Source organism: Electrona antarctica (assembly GCF_951216825.1).
Source record: "Electrona antarctica genome assembly, chromosome: 8".
In the NCBI taxonomy this organism is placed as follows: Eukaryota; Metazoa; Chordata; class Actinopteri; order Myctophiformes; family Myctophidae; genus Electrona; species Electrona antarctica.
This window is the reverse complement of record NC_136789.1, coordinates 18,738,447-18,763,907: the sequence shown is the minus strand read 5'-3', so window position 1 is coordinate 18,763,907 and position 25,461 is coordinate 18,738,447. Positions and strand designations below refer to the sequence as shown.

Below are 25,461 nucleotides of genomic sequence, written 5' to 3'. Positions count from 1 at the left end.
ACGCAGAAGTCTGTAAACACCTTTAGTCTAGTTTAAGTCTAGAAAGATTTAGTCTAGTCGAGAAGACTAAAAATGCATTTTGGCCGGCCTTGATGGCCTCATAATGGCAGTGTGTATTATGGCAGCTATTTTCAGAGCGCAACACCCGAGCGCAACCAAACATAAAATTATCTCCACATTTGATTGAAATTGTCTGTATATTTAGTCTTAGTTGTCGTCATCATAGCTTAGTTATTATTTGTCTAGTTTTCGTCAGCGAAAAAAAAAGGTAGGCGACTGACATTTCTCATCATAGTTTTAGTCGACGAAATCAACACTGGTGTTGTGTTGTTATTTTCCATATATGGTCAGTATGGAGACGAGGTGCCTGGTCCTGAGATGGAGAACGCCTGGAATGCTCTGGTGTCCAACGAGAGGTGGAGCAACAACCTGCGTGTGTCTCTGCAGTTCCTCATCAGCCTGTGTGGAGTCAGCAGTGACACCACACTCTTACCTTATGTAAGTATCCATTAGTTCCTGTGTGGAGTCAGCAGTGACACCACACTCTTACCTTATGTAAGTATCTATTAGTTCCTCATCAGCCTGTGTGGAGTCAGCAGTGACACCACACTCTTACCTTATGTAAGTATCCATTAGTTCCTCATCAGCCTGTGTGGAGTCAGTAGTGACACCACACTCTTACCTTATGTAAGTATCCATTAGTTCCTGTGTGGAGTTAGCAGTGACACCACACTCTTACCTTATCTATTAGTTCCTGTGTGGAGTCAGCAGTGACACCACACTCTTACCTTATCTATTAGTTCCTGTGTGGAGTCAGCAGTGACACCACACTCTTACCTTATCTATTAGTTCCTGTGTGGAGTCAGCAGTGACACCACACTCTTACCTTATGTAAGTATCTATTAGTTCCTCATCAGCCTATGTGGAGTCAGCAGTGACACCACACTCTTACCTTATGTAAGTATCTATTAGTTCCTCATCAGCCTGTGTGGAGTCAGCAGTGACACCACACTCTTACCTTATGTAAGTATCCATTAGTTCCTGTGTGGAGTCAGTAGTGACACCACACTCTTACCTTATGTAAGTATCCATTAGTTCCTCATCAGCCTGTGTGGAGTCAGTAGTGACACCACACTCTTACCTTATGTAAGTATCCATTAGTTCCTCATCAGCCTGTGTGGAGTCAGTAGTGACACCACACTCTTACCTTATGTAAGTATCTATTAGTTCCTCATCAGCCTGTGTGGAGTCAGCAGTGACACCACACTCTTACCTTATGTAAGTATCCATTAGTTCCTGTGTGGAGTCAGCAGTGACACCACACTCTTACCTTATGTAAGTATCCATTAGTTCCTCATCAGCCTGTGTGGAGTCAGCAGTGACACCACACTCTTACCTTATGTAAGTATCCATTAGTTCCTCATCAGCCTGTGTGGAGTCGGTAGTGACACCACACTCTTAATATATAAATCCAGACCATGGATAATGTTTAATGGATAAAGTTTAATGGATAATGTTTAATGTTTCAGATCAAGAAGGTGGTGATCTACCTGTGTCGTAACAACACCATCCAGACCATGGAGGAGCTGCTGTTTGAGCTCCAGCAGACGGACCCCGTCAACCCGGTGGTCCTGCACTGTGACAACCCCCCCTTCTACCGCTTCGCTGCCAGCAACAAGACCCCCACCTCACACACAGGTGTGTGTGTGTGTGTGTGTGTGTGTGTGTGCGCGTGTGTGCGTGTGCGTGTGCACATGCGCACTCACACGCAGTGCTCCATTTGGTTCCACTTCCATTGATAAACTCTCAAAGCTATAAGGAACATGAGTATTTTACTGTAATCTTTTTCTTTTTTTCAAAGTATGTCGGTGTTGTCAGGCAGAAACCTCTTATCTCCATATTCGTGTTTTGTTGTAAATTAGCGCTCTGCTTGATGATATTACAGCGTCACACAAAAGCATCAAAAGTAGCAGATCAACAACCGATCAGATCATACAAGATCATACAAGGTTTCCACCCGACAAAGACGACATTTTATTGCTATACTTTTTGGCAAATTATTATTTTTGTTATTATTTTGTCTAATACAAACACCATATTAATGTATTCAGGAGTGTATTTTTATTTTGTCTTCCTTTAAACAACATCATTGTTCTATCCAGGCACCACGTCCAGCAGTAACACTGTGGTCGCCGGTCAGGATAACTTTCCCGACTCCAATGAGACCAAGATGGCCAGAGAGAATGAAGAGAGGTCAGTATTCATCTCACTACAACATATTAACGCCAGCCCAAAATGTAGTCCAGTCATCATGATTGGAGTCAGAGTCCAGTCTTTAACTCTGTTTGCCTAGCAACGGGGCCGCTGCTAGAAATTGGATAATAGCGAGGTGATTCGGAACACATTCCGTCCCGTTACTATAGGCGGGATCGTGAGGCAAGTGCCAGGCAATTGCACGAAAAACTCAGAAGAAGGGACCACCGGAAGTGATAGCCCTCCATATTTGAGCCACATCAAGGCCCTTATTGTCCTTATTATATTCTGTGTCGTTGTGCGATGGATACATTTTCTTTTGCGTAGTTTGTCTCATTTTGAGGAGGGTTGAGTATGATTCAGTCTCCATGTGGCATATTAAAAAATAAAAATAAACTGATATCTGATCAATTCTCAGGATGTATGAACTACTAGCAGGGTTGCCCAGCACAACGTCCTTCACTTAAATAGGCACAACCTTCTTCATTTAATTCCATATCTTGGATCAGTCATCTCCACAAGTTTCCCCTCCATTGACTCCAAGTATAAAAGAAAAACAAACATGAAACATTTTAAAGTGATCTTCCCTGGATCATAACAAAGTGCTATGGAAACATTCAGCACAATTAGCATAACATATTAGCAAGATTAGCAAGCAATTAGACAAACATAAACGTCAACTTTCCTCTTTTACAACTTATTATATACTATTGCATAAATACACCTGTTATTATTTATAGCAAGTGTAAATGTCCTTCATTACTATGTTTTTGTTGTAATGAGCATATGCATACACGCCTATAGCATATAAACACCTGTTATTGACACGTATAGCAGGTACTATTAATAAACATGGTGGCTCTGTAAATAATGAATAACTATGAATGTTTATTGGACTGTTTTATCTCCTCAGGGCCAGAGCTCACAACAGACTGGAGTCTCGCTACAGCAACAGCTCTGGAGGCTCCTACGAAGACGAGAAGAGTAAGATAGCCTCTCTTTCCCTCGCACACACGCACGCATGTACGCACGCAAACACACACACACACACACACACACACACACACACACACACACACACACACACACACACACACACACACAGCCCTGTTGTTTGGAATGAGCTGCAGGACATACATTTCTCCTCCTCGGCAGACTTGCTCAGTATGTTAATGGTGAAGAATGACCGGAGAACTGACAAACACGATGACTTGACAGCAGTTTCTCAGAGGAAAAAGAAGTCTGCAGGGAGGGTGTGAATGACTGGCATCTTTACTCAAAGCTCTGTTTCCTGTTCAAAACATAATCTAATTTAGAATAACCTAGCATGGTATCAGATAATAACCACAATCAACCTAGTTTAGGCTGGTTTTATTATGGTATTATTGTGGCTTTCCTGCCTTTGGATAGCATAGTGAAAGTGTCAGGCGAGGAGAGAGGTGGGGAGTGACACGCAGCAACAGTTGTCAGGCTCAGGAATCGAACTCATTGTCAGGCCATTATTATACGGTATGTGCCTTAACCACAAGGCCTCCGGTGCCCCTAGTGTCCCTATTTTAAGCATGACATTATTGGCGAAAACTTTCAAAAATGTTAAAAGAATTCTCAGCTAATTTCACTGTGTGACGCTTATTATGTTTTTAAGCTCACGTATAGCTATTCATTATAGGACTTTCCAGGACTTTGCACAAGTACAGGCTTTTCTACTCTCCTTCACCAACAAAGCACTAGGTTACATTCCAGCAGTTGTGGAAGAAGTACTTGCATTTTTTACTCAAGTAAAAGTACCAATACCACAATGTAGAAAGTAAACACTCTACACTACGAATGATACTCTGGTATTCAAAATGTACTTGAGGAAAACTACAAACGTATTCACATTAAAATATATTTAAGTTATACTGAAAGTAAAAGTACTCATTTTGCAAATATGTCCCAAGTTTCCAAATGTGTAAATATTTGGAAATATTTCAAATATCTTAAGTATGCATATGGCTGAAGTGGTTAATGCATGTTTTGTAATAATAATTAACACTTTTTATCCCGGGGATTTTTTCAGAATAAAGGCGCTAGAGTGCCAAGCAAATGAGGCAAATTTTACTCTGAAAAGCCTCGCCTTCCATTTCCCCCCAATACTGGGAGGTGAAATCTTCCATTACTACAAGTCTGATCTCTCTTTAGAAGCGTTAATATTCCAAACGATATGCATGATGAAGTCAGAAATTAGAGATAGGATCCGACAGGAAGCACGCACATCTCCAGACATTCTACAGGTGCTGGTCAAAAATATACGTACAATGAAAAAGGAAGGGATGTCCGCACACTGAATTGTAGCTCCCAGGAAGATTCTTTATTTGTTACAACGTTTCAACCACTGTGGGTCTTCGTCAGGTAGGATATCTGACGGTATGATACCTGACGAAGACCCAGAGAAAAGCAAGGCGTTGCCTAGCAACGGCCGATGTCAAGAAATTGATTTTAGCAATAGCGTTTTATATCATTAAAAAGGAAATGTGTCCACACGTCCTGGGTCTCCTACGGGTGTAATTATGAAGCGGTCCGGCAGGGCAAAATCAGTGTTATAATATACAAAGCATTCAAATAAGTTTAGTCGAGTAAAAAGTACAATATTTGCCTCTGAGATGTAGTGGAGTAGAAGATAGTAGATATTTATTAGATGTAGTGGAGTAGAAGAAAAAGTAAAGTGAAAACTGGAAATATACTCCAGGAAAGTAAAAAATAAAATAAAATAAAGCAGAGTATTTGAGTACATGTACTTAGTTACGTTACACTACTGCATTCCAGACAGTACAGGATAGGACAAGACAAGACAGACAGACAGACATGCAGTGACTCTGTGAACTCTGAAGATACACCGCCGTCTCTCTCTCTCTCTCTCTCTCTCTCTCTTTCTCTCTCTCTCTCTCTCTCTCTCTCTCTCTCTCTCTCTCTCTCTCTCTCTCTCTCTCTCTCTCTCTCTCTCTCTCTCTCTCTCTCTCAGGTGACAGATAGAGCCAGTGACTGATAAACAGGTGTAATAACAGGCTATAGCCCAGCGCTCACATCCAGCACAATCCCTGGAATGTCACACATTCATGCACCAGTCCAACCCGCAACGCATGCACTCCGTGCTAGAAGAAGACCACGTATCAGTGTTGATTTCATCGAGTAAAACTATGACAACATTTTTTAGCCGACTACCTTTTATTCACTGATGAAAATTATTTAAAAACGAAACTAAAACTAAGCTATGATGACTAAAACTGAGACTAAATATATTGACAATTTCGTCAACAAATTAAAACTAGACTAAAATGTTAGGGACTAGTGGAGAAGAGATACAACTAAAAGATAATTCATTTTATGATGGTTGCGCGCGGGTGTTGTGCTCTGAAAATAGCAGATCTACAAGCTCGAGCTGAAGTGATTTTTTGATTGTGATTTGATTGTGATTTTTTGATTTAAGTGATTTTTTTGATTGATTTGAATACTTTATTAATAGTTTGCCAAAAAAAAGTAGAGGTACAGTTATACATAGTCCTATGTATTAAATTAATTACATGCCATTCTCGAGATATCTCGAGAAAAGCTATTATTACCATTTTAGCCAAACACGAGAACACGAGATTTGATTAAAGAGCATTAAACCTTATTTTCGCTTCCGCGGCTGGACCTCATAGGACTCCCATGGTAGAAACAGCCTACAGCCCAATCCTCGGTGCACGCACGCGCACGCAGTCATTAGTGTTTTAAGTGCTCAGAATGGGATAAATTACGATGTTGGGAACTTAATACAACACTAATTCGAGGTCGCACTAACCATAATAGTCCGATCGGCAGAACTCAGCTTCGAGGCCAGATGCTTCTTCTTCTCTGCTTATGTCGCACATTTCACAGGCACTGGCCTCACGTTAGCGCCTATGGTAACGGGAGGGAATGTGTTAAGAATGTACTGTGTATGTACATTCTTATGTATGTCTGTATGTTTAAAATAATAATCAAAAGCTACAAAGTAACTACTGTTTAGTAATAGTGATCAAGATCTACAAAGTAATTAGTAACAAAGGTTTTCAAATAATTGTAGTGGAGTAAAAGTATATATTGTATATATATATATGAGATGTAGTGGAGTGGAAGTAAACATATACAAAAATTGGGAAAAAAAACTAAAAGCAGAGAAAACACCTGTTCTTAAGTACAGTACATTAGTACATGTACTTAATTACTTTCCACCAGTGAGTCTGTACAGCCCCTTGGGAACAGGAGGTTAACGTCGGACACCAATAGAACCCGTCCCTGTGTGAAAGCGCGTGGCATGCCTTCGGTAAACATGCTCGGGATGCCTTCTCTTCACTGACGCCTGGCCCGCGTGCATGCGTGTCTGACTCTGTGTCTGTCGGCGTGTTGTACTTACTGTAGGCAAGCGTCCAAAAATCTTTCTTCCAGTGTTTGATGCCGCAAGACCTGTTTCATGAGTCAGTGAAGTGCGTTGTTATTATTATTATTATTATTATTACTATTAATGTGTGTCAGAGGCACGTGGCCCACTGTGTGCATCTCCATACGCTTCTGTTCATGATTGGCAGAAGATTTGATGGACTTATTGTCAAGTCAATTTAGCTGTATATATATATATTACGCTTGAAAACAAACATCCGAAGTGCTTGCAGTCAATAGAAATAAAAGGGACAAAACGTGGGTCTTTAGGTTTGATTTAAAATGTGTAATAGTTGCGAACGCAGTGAGCACTAACTATAGAAGATGGCCTAAACTGTCTGTCTGTCTGTGTGTGTCACGCTGTAACACCACCGGCCCACCACCAGAGGGCGCAGCTGTATCACACACACACACACACACACACACACACACACACACACACACACACACACACACACACACACACACACACACAAACTTAACTTACAAAAAACTTAAAAAGAAAAAACTTAAAAAAAACGTACAAAAAAAAGAAACACGCACGCACACATACACACACACACTAAAAAAAACTTTAAAAAACGTAACTTAAAAAAACGTAACTTTAAAAAAAAATCACACTTTAAAAAAGAAAAAAAAAGAGAACTTAAAAAAACCCTTAAAGTAAGTCTTGGTGTTTTGGCAATTATTTGGGGGCCCACTACTCACACACAGACTGAGAGCCACTGGCTATCCAATAACTCTGTTGTTGTGATGGTTGTATGTTTTTGTAGCTGACCCTCTCCCTCCGTACGCTCCGTGGCTGCTGGGTGTGCTGGAGACCAACCGGCCTCAGCCACTGCCCATGCCTGTCAATGGAGGCTGCTGGGCCCCACTGGTCGACTACCTGCCAGAGACCATCACACCCAGAGGGCCGCTGCACAGGTACAGTTCATGTCAAACCTTTTCATGTCAAACACCCCCCACACACCCCCCACACACACACACACACACACACACACACACACACACACACACACACACACACACACAAAGATGTGCTCTATTTCACTGTTTCCCAAACACGTGGTCGGAACTCATTTGTTATCTCCGCAGTTGTAATGTGGAGATACAAGGTTTCTGCGCGACAGTGAAAATTGCTAAATGATTGGATTTCATGCTTTAACATTCTTGGGTTTTACCACAAAAGTCATGTTTTTTTTCTCGAATATTAACTGTATGTGTCTTATACTGTAGCTACTGGCAGTAACACAATAATAAAAGGTTCAACCTATAGTTGAATAGAAAAATGTGAAAATTGAAAGTTTAGAATAAAAAAATGTAAATGCTAATCTGCCTTGTGAGTTTTCGTGCGACCCTGGCCCATTGTAACCTTGCCAGCCCTACTGATCATGTTTTCTGTGTGCGTCGTCCAGGTGTAACATAGCTGTCATCTTCATGACAGAGATGGTGGTGGACCACAGCGTGAGAGAGGACTGGGCACTACATCTACCTCTGCTGCTCCATGCCCTCTTCCTAGGTACCACATGCACGCACACACACACATACACACTCACGCACACACACACACACACACACACACACACACACACACACACACACACACACACACACACACACACACACACACACACACACACACACACGCATTGCCACGTGTTGCGCTGGTATTTTCCTTGACGTACAATTAATCCGCATTGTGACGCTGTGAAATCTTATCTCCAGCCGCAGCAATGACTGGTATGCTCTGTGGCCACACACGGACGCACACACACACACACACACACACACACACACACACACACACACACATACACACACACACACACACACACACGCACTCGCACACATTCCCCATGGCAAGTGTTTTTTTTTTTCTTCTTTTTTCTGGTTGATCTAACCTGTGGTATTTATTCACATACAGGCCCTCCCCTGTCAAACAGCATAAAAATGTAGTTTTATGTAATGCCATTATTCCGCATGCTAACCCTTATGGAGTCCTGTGTTAATTGTCATCCACACTGACAGTGTGAGCTGTGTCCTATAGTTGTCTAAATGCATGATAGTGATGTTTGTCTAGATAATGTCATAATGTATGAGTTCCATTCAGTGATGGAAGAAGAAATACTCACATGTTTAACTTGAGTAAAAGTATCAATACTGCAATGTAGGTACTCCCGTACCCCCATATTCAAAATGTTCTTGAGTAAAAGTACAAAAGTATCGGCATCAAAATGTACTAAAGTACCAAAAGTCAAAGTAGGCCTACTCATTGTGCAGAGTGTTTCATATCACAAGTTCAAAATGTATTAAAAGATCTTTTGAAAATAGCCAAAAATAGCACAAACAAATATACAGTTTGAGAACCACTGCTCTAGACAGAGGAGATGGGTGAAGACCTGGAGGAATATCAAAGATCCTAGACACCCCAGGCTGTTCACTTCACAGCTCTGTCCAAAGCACATAACCGTGTGTGTGTGTGTGTGCGTGTGCGTGTGCGTGTGCGTGTGCGTGTGCGTGTGTGTGTGTGTGTGTGCGTGTGCGTGTGCGTGCGTGCACATTCAGGGTTGGACCACTACAGACCAGAGGTGTTTGAACACAGCAAACGCCTCCTTCTGCACTTGCTCATCGCCCTGTCCTGTAACAACAACTTCCAGGTCAGTAAACTACACTACAACATGCCACAATACAACACAGAAAAACAACACTACACATTTTAGATGTCTTGTATCAAGAGTGTTGTGAAATGTTTGTAGTTGCATCGTGATGTGTTTGTGTGTGCAGGTCATCGCCTCGGTCCTACTGTTGACAAGAGAGATCAGTGACAACAAAAGTCTGACGGTCAAATCCAGCTACCACGCAGAATACACACACATCAGTAAGTTCACACGCACGCACGCACGCACGCACGCACGCACGCACGCACGCACACACACACACACACACACACACACACACACACACACACACACGCGTGCGTGCCTCCCCGTGAACACGGGCCAATGGGCACTATGCACACACGCCATTTTGGAAAGAACTTGGGCCCCTTCCCTATTTCCCTCACAGGTGTTACCGATGATACTAATGAAGGCTCTGTTCCATTCTGGTCAAACAGAGTCAGGGTGCTGCTATTGTGTTCAGATTGAATCTGTGTGTAAGAAAACAAAGCAAAGAATCTACTTCCTTTGCCGTCTAAGATCTTTTGGTGCTAGTAGACGGATTCTTCTTTTGTTCTTCACTTCTGTTATTATGAGTGTTCTTCAGTACTGTAGTAGCACCTGGTATGGATGTTTGTCTGCAGCCTTAAAGTCACAACTGCTGCAACTGAACATTTTGTTCAAATGGCCCCGTACGGGTGTGTATCTCTGAGAGTGTACAAATGAAACCAATCGATTGTACACTCTCAGAGTTATGGGGGTCCTTGAAATTAAAAAGTTTGAGAACCACTGCACACTAAATGGAACAGAGCCTAAATTAGTATCAAAGATAAAAGTAGGGAAGCGGCCTGGAAATAGGAAGAGTTATTCTGTGTGCATATAGCCCATTGTGTTCGTGACCCTCGACAAGGCTGGATGCACCACACTTTGGATTTGAACCCAATAAAGATGCTTCAGATTCTGACCACACGTGTTGTTCTCCTGCACCAGCAGGCTCTCCTCCAGACTTCCTGCGGGAGTGGCAGGCGTCTCCGGTGGTGGACTCCGGCCTGAGCTCCACGTCCAACTCATCGTCGGCGGGCAGCCTGGGAGGGGGCAGCCTGGGAGGGGGCAGCCTGGGAGGGGGCAGCACAGCGGGCAGCGTGGGACACCTGCCCCTGGTCACCCCCGACGACCTGGACGACCTGGACGCCGACACCACCAGCGAGACAGACGAAAAGACCAACAAGCTCATCGAGTTCCTGGCCACTAGGTATACTACTGTTGGCGGTGAATGAATGAATGAATGATGATGGGGTAGCGTGCAGTGGTGGAAAAAGTACTCAAATGTTTTACTTAACACTTTTTGTGCCCTGGAATTTAAAAAAATAAAGGTGCTGGAGTGCCCAGCAGATGAGGCAGATTTTACTCTGAAAAGCCCCGCCTTCCATTAATCCCCAAAACCGCGAGGTTAAATCTTCCATTACTTTCTTGTACCTCGGCCGCTGTCAAAAAATTGATTTTAGCGATCGCGGTTTATATCAGTAAAAAGGATCATAAGTGTTAAGTAAATGTACTTGGATACTTTCCACCACTGGGTAGCGTGTGAGTGTGTGTGTGTGTGTGCTCGCCGGCGCTCGCCCGCTCGTGTGTGTGTATGTGTGTGTAGTAGTAGTGTAGTGTAGTGTAGTGTGTATAATGTGTGTGTGGTGCTTGCTTGGTGGTGGGCATACAGAGCCTGGAGTACTGTGTTGTCGTTGCTCAGAGCGTTCGGGCCGCTGTGGGTCCACGAGGACATCACGCCCAAGAACCCAAACTCCAAGAGCACCGAGCAGCTGGCCAACTTCCTGCGACACGTCGTCTCCGTCTTCAAGGAGTCCAAGACAGGTCAGTGTGAGGATGTGATGTGATCACGATGATGTCATAGCTGTCTGAGCCTTAGAGTATATATTAATAAAGACGGCACCGGATTTCTCCTCCCATCCACTTGCATTAAGTTGCTCAAAACCGCATGAGGCGATTTCACTCCTCCTTCCGGGTAGGAACAGAGTGCATTCTGGGATGGATTGGGCCAAATTGTGAAAGCGCTGTGCCGTTGACGCCATTTGCGCGCGTTCACGTATGAAACGTGTCATGCCCCAATAACATGACGTGCACAATGATAGTCAACGGACCAGTGCTGGCTCGAGCTGCAATGCCAAATGCGGCCACTATGTCCATTTCGCCTAAGGGTTTCCTCCCGGTGCCATCTCTATTAATATATACTATATATATATGTACAAATATACCCATAGAGTAACAAAATAAGCGTTAGAAACGAGCCAAACAACCCAGAGACTACATTTCCGGGTAGGCGGGTGGCTGCATCTGCCCGTCGCACAACAGAAACTGAATATTAATTACGTTTATTTTAATTTTATTGATATTTAATGTTTCGTGGTTAGTACGTGTCGAGTCACCACCAGCTGAGCTTACGTCAACGAGGAATCTCAGGAACGCAATGTGTTGACAGCTGGGCATGACGTATATTAGCAGCGACATTGCCTTCATATGTAGTTTCAAGGCTTTTGCGGCCACATTCATTCCATTTTCTCCAGAAACTGGCTGTATCAAATATGAATGGAAATCATTAACGACGCACAGCCACTCCCCTGACAGTAAGGCCGGGGTGTGAACACAGTTCTTATATGAAGCGACCTAAAATCCCCCTATGGAGATTACAATGCAAATTAAAAAATACATGAACCTGTGTGTTGGCGCCCTCTACTGAAAGTGACGTCAGACTTCGGTGCTCTATTATACACGTGGTTGAATGCTTGATTCTGATTGGTTAATCACTGAATTCATCGGCGTGTTCTTTTTTTGAGGGGGCGCTAGCCCCTCCAATGCCCAGCTTTGTGTGTCTGTGTGTACCCCATAGTGATGATTTGATTGGCTGAGCACCCAATAGCGATGATTTGATTGGCTGAGCAAAGTACGTATTGAGGATAAAAAGTAAGGACAGAAAAGTGAAGACGGAAAAGTGAGGACGCAAATTGTGATTGGCCAGAATGAGATGATGTATGATTATGTTACGTATGATGATAAGAGCGCCCCTCACTTCACACAGGTGTGATTTTTGAGGGACGCTAGCCCCTCCTATATACAGCTTTTGTCCCCACACGTCTTATATTTGACAATGAAATGAGAAATTAGGTCATATGTGCCTCAAATATGACATAAAACATTAAATGCCATTGACAATGAAGGGGAAATTCAGTACAGTATGTAGACGAGCAAATCGTCTAACCAATCACATAAATTCAATTAATTTCAGTTCAATGAAAGGAGAAATTAGGTCATATGTGCTTCAAATATGCTGTAAATCTTGTCCCCACATGTCTCATATTTGCCATTGACAATGAAAGGTGAAATTTGGTCATATGTGCCTCAAATATAACGTAAATTTGTGGCAACACAAACATTAAATGCCATTGACAATGAAGGGAAAATGTACGTCATATGTAGACGAGCAAATCGGCTAACCAATGATGGGCCTACCAATTTAGTTGTGTATGATGTATGATATAATTATAAGAGCGCCCCTCACTTCACACGGGTGTGTTTTTTTTAATAACCGCTGAACTCAATATCAGACCGCTGTCTAATCTGTGTGTGTGTGTGTGTGTGTGTGTGTGTGTGTGTGTGTGTGTGTGTGTGTGTGTGTGTGTGTGTGTGTGTGCGCGTGTGTGTGTGTGTGTGTGCGCGTGCGTGTGCGTGTGTGTGCGTGTGCGTGCTCAGACTTCCACCTGGAGCAGGCGCTGAGCGACGTGGCTCTCCAGACGGCTCTGTGCAGCTCGTCACGCCACTACGCCGGACGCTCCTTCCAGATGTTCCGAGCTCTCAAACAGCCAATCAACGCTCACGCCGTCTCCGACCTGCTGTCCCGCCTCGTAGAGGTGGTGGGAGAGCACGGAGACGAAGTACAGGTGAGACGGAGACACCTTGACCCTTGACCTTTTTCTCCCAAAAAATGCATCATCTCTTTGGGCCCACTGATGATTCCCAGCATGTTTCATGATAGCGAGAGAAAGAGGGAGAATTTAATTGAAGAATGTGAGGGCCTTGTAGGGGCCCGAACCTCTAGTTACAGTATATGCACATAAAGTATAGTCTCGCGTTGTGATACTAATATACCACTGTGCTGCACTGCGTGGGTGGCAATATACAGTGCAGGCAGATGAAGTCTGGCTGCGCCAGGCTAAATAAAGCAGCTATGCAAATGAGAATGTTCCATGTGTGCGTGTTCAATGTGTGAGTGTATGCGTGTTCCAGGGCTATGTGATGGAGGTGTTGCTGACTCTGGAGTCAGTGGTGGTGAATCTAGCAGAGTGTCTGAAGAACAGCGACCTGATGGCAGCTCTGACCAGGTACATCAATCAACCATCAACCAATAGATACTGTACATCCAAGTCCATAAGACTGGATGAGATAGGATAATAACAAAGTAGACGATACATTACATAATATATCATAGCATAGGTAAAACATTTGCCCACTACTGCAAAGACATTAATTCAAAGTTTAATTTCCCGATAATAGTAACCTTTTTCTACATCACTCTATTCCTGAGCTATGACCACTTTTGGTTACTTTTGACAGTTTTTACCATCTGTTCTTGAGTGGTCATACAATTTTAAAATGTAGGCCTTCGGCAGATTTACAGTAAGCAAGGTAAACATAAGGTAATACATCAAATATCATACAGACAGACACACAGATAGGATAGGATCGATTACTGTACCGGTGTACCCTGTCATGCATTGCTGCGGGCAGAATCATAACATAGCACCACACACCAGGCAGTATAAAATCATCCAATGTGTTTTAGTAATGTTCAGGAATGTGGTGTACTCGTTTTGTCTTTTTTTGTTTGTTTTTCGTCTGTGCATTGTAATGTCCGTATTGTGGTACTTGTTTGGTTGTTTTCCTATGTTGTGTTGAAAAATGTAAAGTGTGGTTCTATATACATTGATTTGTGATTGAACAGTTGTGAAAATTCAGAGCCTCAATAAAAATACATTGAAAAGAAAAAAAGTAATGTCCAGGAATGGATGTTTTACTGCGTTGCGTTCCCTCCATTAGGACGTCCTCGCCTGACTTCCTCACCAACGACAAGCTGATGAACAGGAAGAGCACGGGGCAGCTCAACTTCCCCGGACCTGGGGGGTTCGGAGGCCTCTCGTCTCAGCGTCACCAGCGCTCCTACTCCGTCCCCAAGAAGTTTGGAGAGAGCGGCGGTCAGCCCAGCGATCCGCCTCGCAGTGCCACGCTGGACCGCATACAGGCAAGGAACAGCCTCTTCATATTTTAACTTTTTGTGTTTTTTCATAAATTGATGCTTTACGTTACAGTGTCACAGAAAATGATCAACAGTAGCAGATCCACAATCGACGCGTTTTGATCCTGTAGATCTGATACTTTTCGATCCTTTTGAATTTAAATCCTAAATTCCTAATCCTAAGTAACAGTTTTGGACATACAGGGTTTCCACCCGACAGAGATGATGTGGCATGTCTTTCAAAATGAACATAAAAATTACCCTAACATTGTTTTTAACATTAATTTCCATTTTATATTGTTGGATGCTGGGAACGCATTTTCACAAAGTTTTAGGTACTGTTAACCTCTGAAAATATAAACGTGTTGTTTATGGCTATCAAAATGTCTAGATCTTCACGTGTGGATACAATTAACATCTCTATTACAATATAAACCTCTTTGTTAAACCTCTTAAACCTCTTTGTTTTTAATACACAGGCCTGCAACAATCACGGCCTTTCCCGCCCGGGCAGAACCCCGGGCTCCTGCTCGTCGTCGACCAATCGCATCGATCCCAGCGTGCTGTCGGACCCCGCTCACGTCTCGCACCCTTCGTCCATACTGGCCACGGTGTTCTGGGTGGCCGTGTCGCTCATGGAGTCCGACTTTGAGTTCGAGTACCAGATGTCGCTTCGCCTCGTTCACAAGCTCCTATCCAAGGTAGAGGACATGCTCACAAGAGCCGTCAGAAACACATGGATAGAAATGGATAGAATTACAGCCCCATTCCATAAGTCCTGTCGCCATTTGAAGTGTTGAGAACATTGAACGTAACAGTTTCTTTATACAGTTTCACCATCTGACAATAACACTCCCATTTGAGAGATGCTAGGTTTGATGCTTACCTGGCTGGTAATGACTTTGTAGCACTTTATTTTATTTATGTGAGTATCTAGCCTGCTGTTAATTGCCTAGGGTTCATGCCTTTTACGCTGATGTTGCACTGCTAGCAGTGTTTCTGTTCAAAATAAACACACAATGCGAGACTGGGGTGTAAGAATGCCTTTGTTTGGGACTTAACCACATGAACCATACTGTACCTATTCTTTGGCAAATATATTTGGGCTAGAGGGAAAATAGGGGACCCCGGTCAACGAAGTATAATAGGGTTTAAGTCGTTAATACAGTTTATGGAATGGGTAATTGAAATTATCAAATGAATACAACTGAAATGTATTAAACGTAACAATCTGTTAATAACTACAATAGTTGATAACAACTGAGGAGCTACAACATTTGACAACAACTGAGTGTGTTGTGGCTTCAAAACACTTTGCATACTCTAGTCCTGTCCAGCTGTGTCCAAAGTGCGGCGAATTGTATACGGCCCGCGGCCGCAGCTACCTGAATTGTATTATGAACGGCCCACCCAAAGTATGGGACATTTTTACATTAAAGTTTTTTAACCTGGGCATTTCCCAGGGTATAATTTGTCAGTGTCCCTTGTATTTATTTTTGTATTTTTTTTGCCTTGCTTGCTTGGTGTGACATATGGCTGAAAAAAGGCTGAGATCACTTTTTGTTCACAGCACACACCTGACAAAAGACCATGATATTAAATATTGATGATGATAGTTAAATATAATCGTTTAAATCCGAAGCAAAATTATGTAGTTGGCCCTTGGGTGTTTTAATATTTTCTAATAATTATGGCCCCCTTTGAAAAAGGTTTGGACACCCCTGCTCTAGTCTAAATCAAACAGTGGGTCACAGGCCAAGTTGTATGTGTCACGACTCGAGTAAAAATCTCATTTTCTTTTCCTACATTTAAAAAATGATATATATATATTGTATCCTTTTTAAAAGAAACAAACAAACACGTCTAAGAAACGTCTAAAAAAAGTCTTGTAGATCTGCTATTTTCACTAGTTTGGGCCCCGGGGAAACATCTAATCTCTCTCTTGGGTCTCGAACTGAAATGTTTGGGAACCACTTCTCTAAACTGACCATTGTTTGGCTGCCCAATAAAACTTGAACCCCCCTTTCTTGTTCTTTCTTTCCCGTGCAGGTGCCCCTGGACCGAGCGGAGAACCGCGAGCGTCTGGAGAAGCTGCAGGCCCAGCTGAGGTGGAGCGGTTTCTCTGGCCTGCAGCAGCTGCTGCTGAAGGGCTTCACGTCGCAGACCACCCACGACCTGACGCTGCAGCTCTTCTGTCAGCTCACGCCCGTGTCGCGCGTCCCCGTGGTCGACACCTCGCAGGCCATAGGTTTGTGCAACGCCCACACTTTATTTGCATGCTAATATTTATATTTTTCTCCGTGAATATTGAATGCATTTGTGTGTGTGTGTGTGTGTGTGTGTGTGTGTGTGTGTGTGTGTGTGTGTGTGTGTGTGTGTGTGTGTGTGTGTGTGTGTGTGTGTGTGTGTGTGTGTGTGTGTGTGTGTGTGTGTGTGTGTGTGTGTGTGTGCAGGTTTCCCTCTGAACGTGCTGTGTCTCCTGCCTCACCTGGTGCAGCATTTCGGACACCCCAACCAGTTCTGTAAGGAGAGCGCCGAGAGGATCGCTCAGGTATACACAGTGCACGCTAATACATAGCTCTCAAAAAAGAAAGGCATGCTTATGACATGCTTATGGCATGTTATGCTTATGACATGTTTCAGAATAATATTATGAAGCATGTCATATCATTTGATTTCAAGATATATTTTGAGCAAGCACATGGATATAACATCCAAAATGTGTTATTTGTGTATATATTGGAAAATATCAAATGTAATAGGATATATACATTTTTTGTTTGCATGCACTGTACGTCTGTTTCTCAATTCTGCTCCCCCCTCTCCCTCCAGGTGTGTCTGATGGAGAAGCACACCAAGCTGTCTCACCTGGCCCATGTGATGACTCTGTACAAGAACCGGTCGTACACGCGGGACCCCTTCTCCTGGGTCAGCGTGGTGTGCCGCTACCTCCACGAGGCCTTCTCTGACATCACGCTCCAAATGGTCACCTACATGGCCGAGGTGAGACACACCCCTCGTTATGACATCACACTCTGACATCACACAATCAACAAGAAAGTGTGTATTAAATCTCTCTCTCTCTCTCTCTCTCTCTCTCTCTCTCTCTCTCTCTCTCCCTCTCTCTCTCTCTCTCTCTGTGTCTCTCTGTGTGTCTCTGTGTGTGTATGCTAGCTACTGGATAAGGGTTTACCCAGTATGCAACAGTCTCTGCTCCAGATCATTTACTGTCTGCTCAGCCATATGGACCTGACGGCTGTGCATGTCAAACAGTTCAACGCAGACGTCCTCAAGACCATCGAGAAGTTTGTCCAGGTCTGCTTTCCATACTCTACCTAAGTCAGTTGTTCCCAAAGTGGGGTCCGGGGATCCACAGGGGTCCTTGAGGGAGTTCCAGGGGGTCCCCAACTAAATTATAGTTTGGAACCAAATGGACCCTTATGGGTCTGTAACTCTGAGAGTTAAATTAACATTGATTTTACAATATGAATTGGGGTCCCAGAGATAGAAATGCAATTACATGGGGGTCCGTAGACTAATATGCATGTCGAACTGGGAGTCTTTGAAATTAAACGTGTTAAGAATCATTGCTAGAGCCATAAACATGTTCTCTTATGGGGGTCCCTGCAGGCATATCTCTTCAAATGGGGGTCCGTGGGCTAATTAGTGTCAATTTGGGGGTCTTTGACAAGAAAAGGTTTGGGAACCACTGACCTAAGTGTTATTGTTGTTTGTACCAATTTGATCCAACCGGAGGAGAGAGAACTCATACAAGGATACAGGTTAGAGAGAACTCATACAAGGATACAGGTTAGAGAGAACTCATACAAGGATACAGGTTAGAGAGAACTCATACAAGGATACAGGTTAGAGAGAACTCATACAAGGATACAGGTTAGAGAGAACTCATACAAGGATACAGGTTAGAGAGAACTCATACAAGGATACAGGTTAGAGAGAACTCATACAAGGATACAGGTTAGAGAGAACTCATACAAGGATACAGGTTAGAGAGAACTCATACAAGGATACAGGTTAGAGAGAACTCATACAAGGATACAGGTTAGAGAGAACTCATACAAGGATACAGGTTAGAGAGAACTCATACAAGGATACAGGTTAGAGAGAACTCATACAAGGATACAGGTTAGAGAGAACTCATACAAGGATACAGGTTGGAGAGAACTCATACAAGGATACAGGTTAGAGAGAACTCATACAAGGATACAGGTTGGAGAGAACTCATACAAGGATACAGGTTAGAGAGAACTCATACAAGGATACAGGTTAGAGAGAACTCATACAAGGATACAGGTTAGAGAGAACTCATACAAGGATACAGGTTAGAGAGAACTCATACAAGGATACAGGTTAGAGAGAACTCATACAAGGATACAGGTTAGAGAGAACTCATACAAGGATACAGGTTAGAGAGAACTCATACAAGGATACAGGTTAGAGAGAACTCATACAAGGATACAGGTTAGAGAGAACTCATACAAGGATACAGGTTAGAAAAGTGAAATTGGAAGTGATGAAACAAATAAACAATGAGCTAACAAGATTATAAATGATCTTTGTGAGGTTCTCTCTCCTGATTGGATGAAATGTGTCTGTTTTCTAGGGAGCTGGGGAGACGGGGAGACCCCTGTTATTGTACAAATCCTCTATAGCTATGATTAATTGGAATATAAAATAACCAAAAAAATAATATATCACTTACAGCACCTTTAACATCTTGTGTTTTAGTTTATGTTAACCCCCAGCATCCCTATCGTTCACCAAAAATGGCGGATATATCGGCTATTTTGGCAAAGAATTTGGTTGGTTTTGTGGTTATCCACTTAAACCCCATGCAGTTGTCCCTCAGGGGACAATAGGGACTTATGTTTTCTTTTATTGTGGGGAAAGCTTTAGCTGAAAATAGCCGATCGACAAGCTCACAACGCGTCACAGCGCGGCGCGTTGTGAGCTTGTCGGTCTGCAAAATATGGATGCTGAATTTAATATTTGTCTGTCATAATGTTAGTATAGTATAACCCATTTACACAGAGTGTGTCTCTCTCTCCTCCCTACAGACGGTGCACTGGAAAGACGCTCTGAACATCTTGAAGCTGGTGGTGTCTCGCTCCGCCAGCCTGGTGCACCCAGCGTACGGAGGGACACACACGCAGGGCGACCTGTCCAACCTGGAGGTCAGCAGGGTGTGGGACGGCTCCGCCAACAAGGCCCTGCCCGGGAAAACCCTGGACTTCACCTTCGACATCTCTGAGGTGACAATACAGAACACACACTTTGTTTCTCTGTTTTAAATCATTGAATATATCTTGTCTTATCCTATCTAAATCAATCTACAGTTGGAGGCCATCGATATTGTCCTTTTCTTTTTGCTGAGGTTTGCGTGATCTGCGCAAAAGGACAGTTAACCCATTTTGGGTGGGAACCCCTTTTGGTTTTTTAAACATTGTTATAATTTAGCTATTGAAAAATAGCAGATCTACAAGCTCATAGCGTGCCACCGAGTGGCGCGCTACGAGCTTGTAGGTCTGCTATTTTTGAAAAATCGTGAAAATATTTATTTCAGAAAACTGGAGGATTTAGAAGGATTTTTTTAAATGTTGAGGTCACGCCTAAATGGGTCAAATGATAAGGGACAATATCGGTGGCACCCAACTGTAGCTTATATATTGTCGCTGTCGGGCAGAAACCTCCTATCTCCATGTTCTTTTAATTATTTTTGTAAATTAATGCCGTACTTGTACTACAGCATCACACAAAAGTAGCAGATGTGCAAGCTTGAAACGTGGCACAAAGCTATGCGTTTTGAGCTTGTAGATCTGCTCTGCAGTTGAGCATATGATATTTCCACCCGACAGACACGATATCCTTCTGTCTATTCTTCTGTATGTCTGTCTGGTCTCGTCTCACTTTGTGTATTTAATGTGTGTACTGTCTTGTACGTGGTAGACCCCGGTGATCGGGCGGCGGTTCGACGGGCTCCAGGGTTCTGGAGGGAGAGAGGGGAAGGCCAGAGCCATGGCAGTCACACGCAGCGCCTCCTCCACCTCGTCAGGATCCAACTCCAACACTGTGCTGGTGCCGGTCAGCTGGAGACGACCTCAGTCCTCCCAGGTATACAGTCACACCATCTGTAAGGCTGGGACAAACACTGCATTACAATGTCATGGATTGAAGTTGTCAGCCACAATTCAGTTAAGTCATTTGTTTTCCGTAGAAGCCATCAATGATCATGTGTTGTATGGATGCATGTTGTGCAGCAACAATAGCCTATTTTATTAACAAGCTCTATTTTCTGTTATTATTTTAAGATTATTGGAGAATTTGAAGCATCTTCCATAAAACCCTGATGGTCTGGGATATTTCATAAAAGCAAAGGTTAAAGCCTCAATCTGGGATTTCTTCACCTGGTTGGCCGTGTGTAGAACAGCAGAAATTTGATTCATTAAAAAAAGTTACATAGTGCCGCTTCACTATCATCATTGAATGTCTTCCATCTTATGTTCAAGAGCTTTTGGGGAGAAGCAAATCTAGAAGCCACGTCAGCGTAATTCTTGCCTCAAGTACTTGATATATACTACACATAACCGTCAATAACAGTACACACAATACACAAACATAAAAAGACCGTTGGAGTTGGAGTTAATATTGCAAGTGTTACTTCTCTCTCTGTGGTAAAATGTCCATACTGTTGGCGTGAGCCAGGTGACCTAGTTTCTAAAAGCCAGACATTTCATCACCTACGTATTTGGGCACATTTTGGCTTTGCGCTACATGAAAAGTGACAGTCGGGCGAATTAGGACGAGGCAATTTGCCGCTTTTGTGGGGCGGGGATATATGCAGTCTGTGCTAGCAGATATGTCTAATCTAAGGTCGCATTAAAGGATTTAAGCTTAAAAGAGCTCTTCTCTCTGGCTGTCATGGATAGTTTGGTTCAAGCGGCTATGTTGGAAATAATAACTACACATTTGAAAGTGTTCACGGCCGGTAAAGTCGAGATGGTAACAGTGTGGAAGGCGAGCAACAGGTTAGTGAGACCTCCAATTGAAATGCAGTAATGATATCACTGCTGTCTGGTGGAAACCTTCACATAACACAAAAGGTTAAATGGAGAAGCCTGACAACAACAATGTGATCACGACATGTGTTCTTCCTTCCTTGTGAACTTTTCTCTGTGTGCAGAAGCGGACCAGAGAGAAGCTGGTGAACGTTCTGTCACTATGCGGACAAGAAGTGGGACTCACCAAGAATCCATCGGTAAGATAAGATGCTGGAGTCTGGCTCTGAAACATGGCTACTTTGATAAGATGCTGGAGTCTGGCTCTGGAACATTGCTACTTTGATAAGATGCTGGAGTCTGGCTCTGAAACATGGCTACTTTGATAAGATGCTGGAGTCTGGCTCTGAAACATGGCTACTTTGATAAGATGCTGGAGTCTGGCTCTGGAACATTGCTACTTTGATAAGATGCTGGAGTCTGGCTCTGAAACATGGCTACTTTGATAAGATGCTGGAGTCTGGCTCTGAAACATGGCTACTTTGATAAGATGCTGGAGTCTGGCTCTGGAACATGGCTACTTTGATAAGATGCTGGAGTCTGGCTCTGGAACATGGCTACTTTGATAAGATGCTCGAGTCTGGCTCTGGCTCTGAAACATGGCTACTTTGCCCATTTTTAACCTAATTGTTCTGATGTGAGGAGATATATGGTAATAGTATAATTAATAGCACATCTACAAGCCTTTTGATCTTGTGCATCTGCTACTTTTGATGCTTTTGTGTGACTATGTAGTATGAAGTAGGGTGTGAATTTATGAAAAAAGTATATATGGTCGCTGTCTTGCAGAAATCACATCTCCATATTTGTACTTTTTAGTTTGTAATTTAATGCTCTACAGCAACAGAGTACAGTCAAACACTCTATTTTCGTCCATGCTAAACCCCTTTCCCTTTACTATTTTGAAAAAAAAAAATGGAATAGTTAAAATAGCCAATTACATCGACACGTTGTGAGCTTGTAGATTGGCTATTTTAACTATTCAAAAATGTTTTTCAAAATAGTAAAAAAAATAAAAAAAGGCAAAGTAGTTTAAGGATAAGGGGTTTAGCATGGATGAAAATAGAGCCCTTGGTCTAAAAGGGATAGCACCAAAAACAAATCATTGCGGTCTTGTTTCTATATCCGGGTCCTTGTCATACTACAATGTCACACAAAAGTAAATAACAGATAACAGGTAACATAAAAAATACACATCTTGGCTACCAAATATCCTGTCATATCATAATGTATTGAAAGGAAGGTGATGGGTCGCACACACCAAGACTGCATTTTTGTTTTTAATATTCTTTATAACATCGGATGACAGACGTTTTGGCAATCCAGCCTTCAACACTGAACACACCATAAGGCAGAGCGCGGTGGTCACAAGACAAATTACATATCATAATGTATTACATATGCACTGTAAATGATTAGATATAAACAACCATAATAACAATCCAATGTGTAATTGTTCTCCGCAGGTGATCTTCTCGTCCTGTGGAGACCTGGACATGATGGAGGTGCGGGAGAGCGGCGTGTCGTCGGACGACGGCGGCACCAGAGAGGACACGCTGGACGACACGGCCAGCGAACAGCAGTTCAGAGTGTTCCGAGACTTTGACTTCCTGGACGTGGAGCTGGAGGACGGAGAGGTGAGAGCACACACACACACACACACACACACACACACACACACACACACACACACACACACACACACACACACACACACACACGCGCACACGCACACAGCATTGCATTGCATTATGTCAGAATGTAAAATGACGTTAGCATTATTCCTGGGGAGTGACATTGTAATACAACTCCAGTGTGAAAGACACATTTTATTGGTGACAACAGCACTTCCACTTTTGTGACTCTCTCTGTTTCTTTTCTTGACCCTTTTACACTGAATGCATGTGTCACTTTATCCCTCTGTCTTTCTTTACCATTAATATGTTGATTTGATCTCTCTCTCTCACTTTGTCCCTGTACTTCTTTCTCTGACTAACTCTCTCTCTAACTATGTGTCTCTCTGTCTAACTCTGTCTGTCTGTCTGTCTGTCTGTCTGTCTGTCTGTCTGTCTGTCTGTCTGTCTGTCTGTCTGTCTGTCTGTCTGTCTGTCTGTCTGTCTGTCTGTCTGTCTGTCTGTCTGTCTGTCTGTCTGTCTGTCTGTCTGTCTGCTGTGCTGCCTATAGGAGCTTCAGGTGAGTTGTTTTATGCACTATAGTATCTTGTATCAGAGCTCTATTGTTGCTGTCTGTATTTATTTCTGTTCATAATCACTGCATGCTTTTCTCACGGGTTAAGGCTAGTTCAGACCAAATAATTGTGACAATTTTATTGTGACAAATTGTGACAAACTTATTTTCAGCTTCAAGTCTTATAGCCGATTTACAAGCTCACAACGCCTCAATATCCGCAACACGTTGTGAGCCTGTAGACAGACTATTATACACTGTGGTACAATTGAGCATAAATGAAGCATTAAGCACAAGTTGCAAAGGAAAATCACAGCGGTCTGAATTAGACCTTAGTCTCTTAAACGCTGACCGGCTGAGATGTAATTGTGGGATGTAATTGTGCATTTCTGGCAGTGGTAACTATTGAGAGAGGTAATTGCAACGATATCCAAACTACATCATTAAATTACCTCTCTAATAACCGATTGTTTAAAATAACAGTTTGTTCATTCAAATAAGTCCAGGTCTTGTAGCTTTAAATTGCATTGTGTTTGCACAGTGTGTTGAAGGTTCACTGCGCAACCAGCTGAATGGGTAGAATTTAAGGATTTTAGGCACTAGCCCGTACCCTAGCCTGTATTGACAATAGTCAATTCAAATTTGACTGTACAGTTTTTTTTTTTGGCTTACAATTCATTCATTCACCCAAATGCATTTTGATAAACCCCCTCGGCTCACACACAGGTGGTGTTGGTGGTGGTGGTTGTGGTGGAGGTGGTGCTACACATACACACATCCATGTGTGTGTGTTTGTAGTAGTATTTACACTGTGTGTGTCGATGGGAATCATCTAGTTGTGATTGACTGTTTTGTGGGACATTAACATGTTGTGAATCAAAAATGTATGTATTCTCAGCGTTCAGGTTTATTTTAAACACGTTCAACCTACTGTCTCTATTTTGGACATGTCATTCATTATAAGTGAAAATTTGCCATTTATCCTTTTCATTAACATTTTTGACAAATTTCAAAGTTTACTCAAATAGTGACAATAGAAGATATACACGTGAGCTTGTAGCTCGACAAGTTTCACTATTTGTCGAAGTTCGTACAACAAAGTATATAGGGCTTAAGTGGTTAATGTGAACGTGGATTCTAAGCATTCAGGTTGATTTTTAAGCATTAACATCAGGCGACAGACGATACCATATTAGCCGTCTCTACTGTACTTCTCTTCCGGTTCCTAGCGCTCTCAAAAGGCCCCATGCCAGGCAGGCGGGCTTCTGCCTGTAACATTATACATTACATAAATTATATGAGATTTATGGAGGCAATAGAGAAGGAAAGGAGACTATAAGTAAATCATATGCTGACACACCACTGGGAATCCAAATCACAAACTCCTATGCAATGAGTTAATTCCAGAAACCCTGTCTGTTTTGCCTGTTATCAAAGAATGACAACCCTTCTGTTCTGTTACTCGATCGCTCGTTTGATTTGAATTAAGTGACCCAGTGAAATATGAAATGTCTGCACATTGCTGGCTGTGGGAAAATGGAGAGGCTTATGT

At 42.8% G+C, this 25,461-nt stretch overlaps 1 protein-coding gene across 1 annotated transcript in view; it reads left to right on the top strand.

The window, feature by feature from the left end:
• Positions 1–25,461, top strand: part of LOC306928392 (protein furry homolog) — a 94,118-nt gene that overhangs the window by 60,653 nt on the left and 8,004 nt on the right. The window contains exons 35-56 of the mRNA XM_079508448.1: positions 352–498; positions 1,530–1,698; positions 2,163–2,253; positions 3,167–3,237; positions 7,464–7,614; positions 8,106–8,209; positions 9,256–9,347; positions 9,475–9,568; positions 10,338–10,599; positions 11,062–11,213; positions 13,107–13,294; positions 13,641–13,735; positions 14,451–14,652; positions 15,126–15,347; positions 16,696–16,894; positions 17,100–17,197; positions 17,479–17,649; positions 17,821–17,961; positions 19,725–19,919; positions 20,614–20,778; positions 21,848–21,922; positions 23,189–23,359. Of these exons, the coding sequence (XP_079364574.1) occupies positions 352–498; positions 1,530–1,698; positions 2,163–2,253; positions 3,167–3,237; positions 7,464–7,614; positions 8,106–8,209; positions 9,256–9,347; positions 9,475–9,568; positions 10,338–10,599; positions 11,062–11,213; positions 13,107–13,294; positions 13,641–13,735; positions 14,451–14,652; positions 15,126–15,347; positions 16,696–16,894; positions 17,100–17,197; positions 17,479–17,649; positions 17,821–17,961; positions 19,725–19,919; positions 20,614–20,778; positions 21,848–21,922; positions 23,189–23,359 (3,255 nt within the window). The remainder of the gene's footprint in view (positions 1–351; positions 499–1,529; positions 1,699–2,162; positions 2,254–3,166; positions 3,238–7,463; positions 7,615–8,105; positions 8,210–9,255; positions 9,348–9,474; positions 9,569–10,337; positions 10,600–11,061; positions 11,214–13,106; positions 13,295–13,640; positions 13,736–14,450; positions 14,653–15,125; positions 15,348–16,695; positions 16,895–17,099; positions 17,198–17,478; positions 17,650–17,820; positions 17,962–19,724; positions 19,920–20,613; positions 20,779–21,847; positions 21,923–23,188; positions 23,360–25,461) is intronic.